General features: G+C 39.9%; 1 protein-coding gene across 2 annotated transcripts in view; it reads left to right on the forward strand.

The window, feature by feature from the left end:
• Positions 1-9,776, forward strand: part of ETV4 (ETS variant transcription factor 4) — an 80,929-nt gene extending 71,153 nt beyond the window's left edge. For both annotated transcript variants that reach the window (XM_073608224.1, XM_073608223.1), the window contains exons 10-13: positions 3,730-3,798; positions 5,176-5,348; positions 7,733-7,834; positions 9,054-9,776. In XM_073608224.1, the coding sequence (XP_073464325.1) occupies positions 3,730-3,798; positions 5,176-5,348; positions 7,733-7,834; positions 9,054-9,275 (566 nt within the window). In that variant the 3' untranslated portion in view covers positions 9,276-9,776. The remainder of the gene's footprint in view (positions 1-3,729; positions 3,799-5,175; positions 5,349-7,732; positions 7,835-9,053) is intronic.
• Positions 9,777-10,662: the final 886 nt, after the last annotated feature.

Consider the following 10,662-nt stretch of genomic DNA (forward strand, 5'->3'; position numbering starts at 1 on the left):
AAACTGTAGGGGGAGATGACTGACAGTGGTTCCTAGCTATTGGGAACTCGCGATCTGTCACTCCTCACAGAACAGGGATTTATGTGTTTACTGTTCTGCCTCTCATGCACGCGATCGCTCGTGGCCAGCGGTCATCGCGTCCGTCAGCCACGAGCAATGGCACCCTCGCAGTGCAGCGCGCACTCGCCCGTTTAAAGGAGCCGACGTACAGCTACGACGGCTCGCGGGATTGTGCCAACCTGCCACAGTATAATGACGGCGGCTGGTCGGCAAGCAGTTAAAGCAATATACTGAGCTGGCCAGAACCACCTCTGGAGGGAGTCTATTCCACGTTTTCACAGCTCTCACTGTGAAGAAACTTTTTTGTATTTTGGAGATGAAATGTCTTTTCCTCTAGACGTAAAGGAAACTTGTCCTCTGTGTTGACCGTAAAGTGAATAACTCAACACCAAGTTCACTATATGGACCCTTTATATATTTGTACATGTTCCCCGATATCCTTTTTGAGAACTGGTGCCCAAAACTGAACTGCATATTCCAGATGAGGTCTTACTAATTTGTACAGGGTCAAAATTCTTTCAATCTCTTTCTCGATCTTTCTCGATCTTTCTCGATCTTTCTCGATCTTTCTCGATCTTTCTCGAACTCTCGATCTTTCTCGAACTCTCGATCTTTCTCGAACTCTCGATCTTTCTCGAACTCTCGATCTTTCTCGAACTCTCGATCTTTCTCGAACTCTCGATCTTTCTCGAACTCTCGATCTTTCTCGAACTCTCGATCTTTCTCGAACTCTCTCTCGATCTTTCTCGAACTCTCTCTCGATCTTTCTCGAACTCTCTCTCGATCTTTCTCGAACTCTCTCTCGATCTTTCTCGAACTCTCTCTCGATCTTTCTCGAACTCTCTCTCGATCTTTCTCGAACTCTCTCTCGATCTTTCTCGAACTCTCTCTCGATCTTTCTCGAACTCTCTCTCGATCTTTCTCGAACTCTCTCTCGATCTTTCTCGAACTCTCTCTCGATCTTTCTCGAACTCTCTCTCGATCTTTCTCGAACTCTCTCTCGATCTTTCTCGAACTCTCTCTCGATCTTTCTCGAACTCTCTCTCGATCTTTCTCGAACTCTCTCTCGATCTTTCTCGAACTCTCTCTCGATCTTTCTCGAACTCTCTCTCGATCTTTCTCGAACTCTCTCTCTCTCTTTCTCGAACTCTCTCTCTCTCTTTCTCGAACTCTCTCTCTCTCTTTCTCGAACTCTCTCTCTCTCTTTCTCGAACTCTCTCTCTCTCTTTCTCGAACTCTCTCTCTCTCTTTCTCGAACTCTCTCTCTCTCTTTCTCGAACTCTCTCTCTCTCTTTCTCGAACTCTCTCTCTCTCTTTCTCGAACTCTCTCTCTCTCTTTCTCGAACTCTCTCTCTCTCTCTTTCTCGAACTCTCTTTCTCTCTCTCTCTCTTTCTCTCGAACTCTCTTTCTCTCTCTCTCTCTTTCTCTCTCTCTCTCTTTCTCTCTCTCTCTCTTTCTCTCTCTCTCTCTTTCTCTCTCTCTCTCTTTCTCTCTCTCTCTAACTCTCTCTTTCTCTCTCTCTCTAACTCTCTCTTTCTCTCTCTCTCTAACTCTCTCTTTCTCTCTCTCTCTCTACCTCTCTCTCTCTCTCTCTCTCTCAATATCTCTCTCTCTCTCCCTCTCTCGACTTTACTCGCTTTGGAAACCGCAGCTTAGCATTGCATGCTATTATTAAGCTAATGATCTACCAAAATCTATGGATCCCCCTAGTATGTATGATGCATGCATATTCTTAGCCCCCCAAGTGCATAACTTTGCATTTCTCAACATTAAACCTCATCTGCCACATAGTCGCCCAATTAGACATCAGTGCATTGAGGTTGGCTTGTAAATTGAAAACATCCTGTAAGGACGTTATTCCACTGCATAGCTTGGTGTCATCTGCAAAGACTGAAGTAATACTTTTGATCCCAGACCCAATATCATTTATAAAGATATTTTAAAAAGTAAGGGTCCCAGCATTGAAACCTTGGGGTACACCACTGATAACCTTAGACCATTCAGAGTAAGAATCATTAACCACTACTCTCTGAATTCTGTCTTTTAGCCAGTTTTCTATCCATTTACAAACTATTTCCAAGCCTGTAGACTTTACCTTACACATTATCCGTGTGTGGGGAACTGTATCGAACGCTTTTGCAAGATCCAAGTATTCCATATCCACAGCCACCCCTCTGTCCAAGGTTTTACTTACCTCTTCATAAAAAGAAATCAGGTTTGTCTGACAACTGTCTTTCATGAATCCATGCTGTCTGTTGCTTAAAATATTTTTTTCCAGTAAGAACTCGTCTATGTGGTTTTTTATTAACCCTTTCATGACTAAGCCTATTTCTGACATTTGGTGTTTTCAAGTTAAAATCTGTATTTTTTGCTAGAAAATTACTTGGAACCCCCAAACATTATGTATAGTTTTTTAAGAGAACCTAGATAATAAAATTGTTTGAGATTGTTGCAATATTTTATGTCACACGGTATTTGTGCAGCGGTCTTTTAAACGCAGCTTTTAGGGGAAAAAGACACTTTCATGAATTTTAAAAGAACGAAACCGTAAAGTTAGCCCAATATTTTTTTTGTATAATGTGAAAGATGTTATGCCGAGTAAATGGATACAAAACATGTCGTGCTTTAAAATTGCGCACACTCGTGGAATGGCGACAAACTACGTTACCTAAAAATCTCCATAGGCGATATTTAAAAAAAAAAAAAAACACGTTTACCAGGTTAGAGTTGCAGAGGAGGTCTAGTGCTAGAATTATTTCTCTCGCTCTGACGATCGCAGCGATACCTCACATGTGTGATTTGAACACTGTTTACATATGCGGCGTTTAAAAAAAATTTTTTTTTTTTTTTTTACATTGTTTTTTTTAAAAAAAAAAATTTTTGATCACTTTTATTGCCGTAAACATCCCTTGTGACAGTAATAGGTGGTGACAGGTACTCCTTTGCACTTCAAAGTATTCAGATCGCTGTTTTCGGCGATTCTGAATACTGTATATTTTTTAAAAACCGGCGCCATTGGCAGCCGAGTAAACAGGAAGTGACGTCGCTTCCGTGTTTACAGAGAGAAGGCTGGCACGAAGCCCGTCTCTCTCTAGCTGCAGGAAGTGGCGGATCAATGATCGGGACTCCTGGTGGGTCGGGAAGCCCAGTAAGAGCGGCGGGGGGGGAAATGTCCCCTCCCACTCCGGGATAACAACAGAGTGGCTTTTAGCTGCATTGGTTTGTTATCCCTGGATAGCCGATCACCGGCTCTAAGGAAAACTTCCGGGATGATGCCCGCAGCTGCGGGCATCATCCCGGTATAACCCCCGAAAGCCGAGGCCGCGTATCTGCGTACACTCGGTGGCAAGGGGTTAAACTTTCCAGTATCTTCCTGACTATAGAAGTAAAACGAACAGGTCTATAGTTACTTAGGTAAAGACTTTGTTCCCTTTTTAAATAGGCACCACACTGGCCCTGTGCCACTTCAGTGGTACTATTCCTGTCACAATGAGGTTGATTTACTAAGATAGTTGAGAATCTTCACACTATAAATTGTGTGAATATTCCATTAAATTATTCGCTTGAATATTCATACGATTTATTATGTGAAGATGTTCTGCTCCTTTATTAAATCAGCCTGATCGTCTTTTACCTCTAGTTTGAATAAGGTTTTTTCTCTCTTGCAGGTTATGGCTACGAGAAGCCAATGAGACCCTTCACCGATGATGCCTGTGTTGTGCCAGAAAAGTTTGAAGGTAAATATTTAACTGCCTGCTTAAGTTACAAGGGTCTAAATTTGGATTCCTTTTAAATATTTTTTTTTAAAGTCTTTCAAATGGGCAGCTGGGGGGTGGTAAAATGGGTAGCTGAGCCATGGTGTTACCACCCCCTGGCCACAACAATACAGATGCTTTGCAGTAGCAACATTTTTTAAAGTGGTTGTAAATCTCAGACCTGAAATATGAAGAAAAGCATACCCCTCTATAGTGTATACTTGTCTCGATCCAGAGCAATAAGTGTCATTTCTGTCTGTTGCTTTGTTCCTCTGCTATCATCAATCACTTCTGACGACAAGTTTTCCTGACACCAGGAGAAAAAATGACAGGGGAGGGATCTCCAGCTGATTGACGGCCTTAGCTCTGTTCCTGTTTTGTGTGAGGGGGTGTGTCCCTTCCCTCCAATCAGCACTCAGATCTCTCCTCACAGCACTGCAGCTCTCCACCCCTTTTTTTCTGAGCTTAGACAAGCTTTAAAAATTCTGCTCTTTGAACAGATGAAGAGAAGACTGCAGATAAATGGGTATAACTTATGTAGGAGGATTTTTCATCTGTGTATCACCTGAGGCCAGTCACTTCACTGAGTGTACAGTATATAAGGGTTTACATCCACTTTAACTCTGGGTGCAGAGTTTGAAAGATGACTGTCTGTCATACTTGCCCATTGAGTTCAGTGAGACTGTACTGCAAATTGTGAGCTGAATGCTTGACTCGCATTTGCGCTGCAATCCCGCATTATAAAATTACCATTTTGCCAATTTTAAAAATGTAGAAAAGACATTCAGGAAGTGGCAGTGAACGCCTGTCAGCTGCTGCTATACTACCCTCTGAAAAGTGATCCACAGCAGATTGCTTTTCAGAGGGTGGCAAGCCGTAGTTTAAGTTTGAATAAAGCTTAAGACAACAAGATATTTATTGAATTATGTTTTCTTTATGATCCTTACTGACTGGTGAGATTTGATTAGTTCACAACAGCTGTATCTGTGCATGTTTTGATAGAGGTCCTTTTAGTTTAGTAGTGTCCCTACTACATAACAGTGGCTGCAGATGTATATATTTGCTTCAGGGTTTTTTTTAGCCTGTTTTGGCTCATCCTCAGTTTTATGTATTTGTTGCTTTGTTACACAGGTAATATGTATACATATCATGTAAATAAAGACTGCGACAGCTGGTTCAGACTAATGAACCTTGGTGGGAGCTGAACTTTGTGATCCTGTACTGGACTGGATTAACAAGAGACCATTTTTTGTCACAGGCTTTCAATTTTTCGCTTTTGTTTTGTGGTAATTTTAGAAATGGTAGCTGTGTAAGAAGTATTGGCCACAATGTCTGTCTAATTTGTTGTTGGATTTGCAGCAGGTGATATCAAACAGGAAGTTGGAGCCTACAGAGATGGACCACCCTACCAAAGAAGAGGATCATTGCAATTGTGGCAGTTCCTGGTGGCTCTTCTGGATGATCCTTCCAATTCCCACTTCATTGCATGGACTGGTAGAGGCATGGAATTTAAACTGATAGAGCCAGAAGAGGTATGTTTTTTTTTTAGAAACGACTTTCACCTGTAATATACACCTTAGGCTAAAACGTTTCATTTACAGGATCTTCCATAGTACTCTTCCATCCCATGAGCATTTCACGCATGAAAACAATACACCTTGAACAAGCATGCTTTCACACATTAAAATGTGTAAAAGCATGCTTGTTACCCAAACTCAAGCATACAATGCTTGTTACCCAAACTCAAGCATACAGTGTAATCTATTGCAGCTTAGATGTAGTGGCTGCATTTTTTTTTTATGGTATTTTCCTTGATTTTCACCTGGTCATCCTGCTTGTATCAAATTTCAGTCCTGGGGAGATGATGCTCACTCGGTGTACTGTGTGTATATGAAGGATCAGTGTTGTCCTCCATTTGCCTTCCTTTCAGACTACAAACACCCTCCCTCCCTCATCCCCTCCATTACATAGGTGTGGAAGGTGTAGCTGGGAAGGCCAATACACGGTTTGTTTCAGAGTTCAGTGCACAGAAGGTAACAAGGACCCAAGATTTCTGGCAGGATCAACCGCTATCTTTCTGAAAATTACTTGACTAGTTGATAAAGATTTGTATACATCAAGATTTCCTAGCTTTTCATTTTTGTCGGAAGATGTTCAGCCAAGATTCCTTCAGTATGCGCTGTAATTTTATATCCTGGAAAGCCTATCTGAAAGTCCTTGTGGCCTAGCATATCTAAGCCAATATCTCTTAAAGTGGAAGTCCAGGATAGAACTAAACATAAGCACTTCCTGACCGTAGGAGATTGAAGTAGTTATACTGGAATGCCTGCAGCTACTTTTTTTTTTTTTTTTTTTGTTTTTTTTTTTTTTGTTTTTTTTAAATTGTATTTTATTTTTTCATACAGCAGTTCCTTTTTTATAAAGGCCATCCTAGCGACTGATCAGCCGCTGGATTGCTTTTAAAGGCACCTGGAGGGGAGACAAACCCCGCCACCCACCAATGCATCTTCGGGCTTTCCAGTGTGATCGGAGAGCCCAGTATGCGATCTGACTGTTTTTTGCCGGATTACCATAGAGCTGGCTGTGGACCAGATGGTTCTGGGAGGCCGGAAGCAGCATCACTTTGGTTCTGGCAGATGTAAACACTGCCTTTTTTTTTTTTTTTTTTTTTTTTCTCCTTAAAGACCCCAAATTTCTCCGTGAAGAGGACCTGTCGAGCCTTATTTCTATAACAAGGGATGATGTTTATGTGTGTGTATAAAAATAATTTGGGGGTTGTGAGTAATTTTTCTCAGACTGGTGAGTTGCCGGCTGCAGGGAAGATATGAGAGGGCCATTGAAATAGTTTCCCTGGAGGTGACATCACCCATAAGCTTACTATGGGGCATCTGTCGGCTGTCACTCCTCTCCCCTGAAGCTGACCACAGGCAACTGATCACATGACTGGACCAGAGCACTCTGAGAATAGTCAAGTATAAGCATCTTCCTTCTACAGGGTAGTTAGTATAAGTGTTTAGAAGGTGGGTATGAGCAATTTTCGTTCTAGCTCTGACTTCCACTTTTAGTAAGTATAAAGCGTATGATCTTCACTGAACAGGTCAAGCAATATGGTTCAGTTTTTGCGAACTCTTTAGTTTAGAGACCCTTGCTTTGCTCAGTTTCTGCTGTAAAGTCATTTGTCAGTCACAGGGGAAAACTTGAGATAAATATAGGAGCTGCTATTGCTGATATCTTCTGAAAATGCTAGCCATGCCAATCCTTTGGCTTCACTTCTTTCTTGGAAGCAGTATGCAGATTAGGAAGATAATACTGAAGTCATAAGTCCTTATAAGCAGGCATTCAAAGTTTTGAAGCCCGAAGGTCAGCGTGACATACAGCTAGGTGAGAAGTCACTATCAGTCATGTTTTCTAATGACCTCAGGACCACTTCACTTTAGTTCCAGACCTTTTACAAATGTAGCATTCTCAATCTAACCTAATATATATTGTAAGTTCTTTTTTTTTTTTTTTTTTTTTTTTTTTTTTTTTATATATCAACCTTTCATCTCTCTTATGGGTTAAGGTTTCTGATGCTTGATGTGTGCATGTATAGAGAACTATATTTACAGTATGGATAGCTGACTCACATCTTGCACTTGTCTTCACAATATATTTAGTGTCATGTGCAACTCCACCTTGTCCAATTCACTTCACTCATATTGGACTTAATCATTTTTTTTGTTTTTGTTTTCCATATGTCACAGCTTGGTGAGCTTGTATAACATCAAGAAGGGCAGAATGTATTTTTTGCCTAAAGGCATGTTAGCCCTTTCAAACTTAAAATAAAAAGGACAAAACAAAGTTTCTGTAAAGTTAACCTGTTAACTCCTCCTTACTTTTGACAGTGTGTTTTGACGCTGATGTTCTGTTTTTGTAGGTCGCCAGACTCTGGGGCATGCAGAAAAACCGGCCAGCAATGAATTACGACAAGTTGAGCCGGTCTCTGAGGTACTACTATGAAAAAGGAATCATGCAGAAAGTAAGTAAATTAAAAATCTAACCTATATTTAATCTCAAAATCCAAGATCGCTACACTTGACTTTGTTGACAAATAGGAAATTAAAAATTAAAGACACAGCTTTCATATAAGCAAACGTTTTGGGAAAAGTTACAAACTCCCTTCAGGCAAGAACATGCGTCTGAATGTACATCACTTCAATACATATAGAACATAAATTAGGAAACTGTTATATAATTATATTAAATTCAATACACACCAATATAATTACACAATTAATGTCAAGCTGATGGTTAGCGGAAATGTATGGTCATTCCTTCATATGGTTTACTATTGTGATACTATTTGACAACTAGTCCTATTAAAGTTAGAAATGGAATCTCTAAAGCATAAGTCATTTTTGATGGGAAAATTTAAATTTTATCAAATACTTGCAGTAATTTTTCCTTTCCTGGCACCAATCCATGGCAGGTAACAGTATGCAGCCATGTTGGTGGCAGGAAAACAGAGAATCGATATACACATATTGGGATTTCTTTTTATCGAAGACACGTAGCACGTGGCCCAAATTTATGAATAAATTAGATTTTTTTTTTTTTGATGGGTTTTGTAGCAGAAAGTAAATATTGTGTGGTTGTTGGGTTTTTTTTTTTTTTTTTTTTTTTTATATAGCGAAAAAATTAAAAACCTAATGGTGACCAAATACCACCAAAAGTAATCTCTAAAATAAGTCTTTTACCATACAAATATGTAGGCCAGCTTTACTGACCTCCTTTAAAAAATGCAAGATTATATACACTTTTTTTTTTTTTTTTTTTTTAACACTTGAGTCTTTGGTTTGAAGCAAGTATACAGCAAGTGAAGTCTTAACTGATAAGTGACTAAAAATATTTAACAAATGAATCGGTATGGCAGCCTAGCTTTTTAGAATAAGGGGTCAGCAATGGCGGCCTACGTACTTTCTATCATCTTTTAAAGCCTGCTCAGTAAGACAGAGCCCACAGCATTTGTAATATGCAAGTTCAGCAATCCATGACAACCAATCAGATTTCACTTTATAGTGACACCTGAAACCTAATTTTTACCCTTTTTAGGCCTCCATGACTTACACATTGCCCTTGTCTAGTCATTGACAACGTGTCACCTAAAGGCCTGACAAACTACAAGTTTAGTGTTTTCATATGTAAAGAAAACTCCCTACTGGTCCTTTCGAATAACTATACAAATCTTCCCTCTACAGGTTGCTGGCGAGCGTTACGTCTACAAGTTTGTGTGTGAACCCGAGGCTCTGTTTTCTCTGGCTTTTCCTGACAATCAACGTCCTGCCTTAAAGTCCGAGTTTGACCGACAGGTCAGTGAAGAAGACACAGTCCCCTTGTCACACCTGGATGAAGGAGCCATGTATCTTCCGGATGTAGGGACTGTCCCTTCCCAAAATTACAAAAGTGGCTACAATTACTAGACTCCGCCACCATGTAATCATGTATATATGGGTACATTTCGTTAGCATTCATATGAGTGTAGATGCTTGTTTGTTTTTTTTTGTTTGTTTTTTCTTGCAAGAACCTGTTTAACAAATTGGACTCTAGTTATTAGTGCAGAAGGCCCAGTGTTTTAAGACCCAGGTTGTATTTGGGCATTTTATAAACACTCCTTGGCTGTGGTGCACTTGAGCATCAGGTTTTAGGTTTCTCGACGCAGCTAAGCTTATAAATGGTTGATTGTTTCAGGGAATGCATGTTCTCCAGCATCAAGCATTGAAGACTTTTATTCTTTCCTTCAGACTTCATTTTATTTTCATTTTTAAAGAAACCTTTTCAGTGGCATTTTTTTTTTTTTTTTTTTTTGTAGGAAAGGATTTTGTTGAGTTAATTTCAACAAAAAAATTCAGTGCAATAATCTTGGAATCTAACAGTGCTGTTTCCTGCCTTTTTGAAATTAAAACCGTTTGAAGGACATTTGATTTTCCTTGTTTCCTGTGTGTGATTTTTATTTATTTTTTTTATGACTTTGTGGATATTTGTTACCTCTTGTCTATATTGGCAGGAGCACACTTTCTATCAATTTAATTGCAAACATTGAAGTCCAAGTTCACCTTTTGGGAAAAGATCATAAATGCACCTATTTCTGCAGAATAAAAAATGTGCATTTATATTTTTTCCTCGCAGGAGGCGGGAAAGCATTGCCCCTTAGATCAGTTGGTAATGGGTGTAATAATATCAGGCTCCTGCAGAGTCAGTATAACTGTCAACCTGTACCTCCTGCACAGGCAGACAGTTACTGGAGAGCAGAAAGATCAATGAACTATGAGAATGCTCACCAGTGCCCTCTGTGTAGGTAGATCATGGGCTATATACCCATCACACACATGGAATGAGCGCTCAAAAGTCGAGTGCTGTAGTGACCACCAGCTGGATACTGGAGCATGCACTACAAATTAAATATTCTGCAGCACACCATGTATCGTCAAATAAGTCTGAACGTTTGTTTTTTTCTTTCTTTCTTCTTTTTTTTTTTTTTTTTTTTTTTTTTTTTTAATTATTGAAAATCAGATTACAAAAAAGTGCAAAGTTTCGGAGCCATGCAGTGCCCCTTTGTCAGGCATGTGGCTCCAAAACGTTGCACTTTTTTGTAATCTGATCGATCTTCATTGAAAAAAGTTTGGATTTATTTGAATATATACACGAAGTGTAGGGTCCTGCACGGTTTTTAAAATGTGACAGCGGGTAGGGGGAGAGGATCCTCTCTGCCACTTGGTATCAGCCTTTCAGTCCCTGTGCAGTAGGGCTCAGACTGAGAGTGTGAGAAGCAGCACAAGGAGTAGATTGGGTATGTTGCAGTACTCGTTG

This window comes from Aquarana catesbeiana, linkage group LG12 (genome assembly GCF_042186555.1).
Source record: "Aquarana catesbeiana isolate 2022-GZ linkage group LG12, ASM4218655v1, whole genome shotgun sequence".
Taxonomy (NCBI): Eukaryota; Metazoa; Chordata; class Amphibia; order Anura; family Ranidae; genus Aquarana; species Aquarana catesbeiana.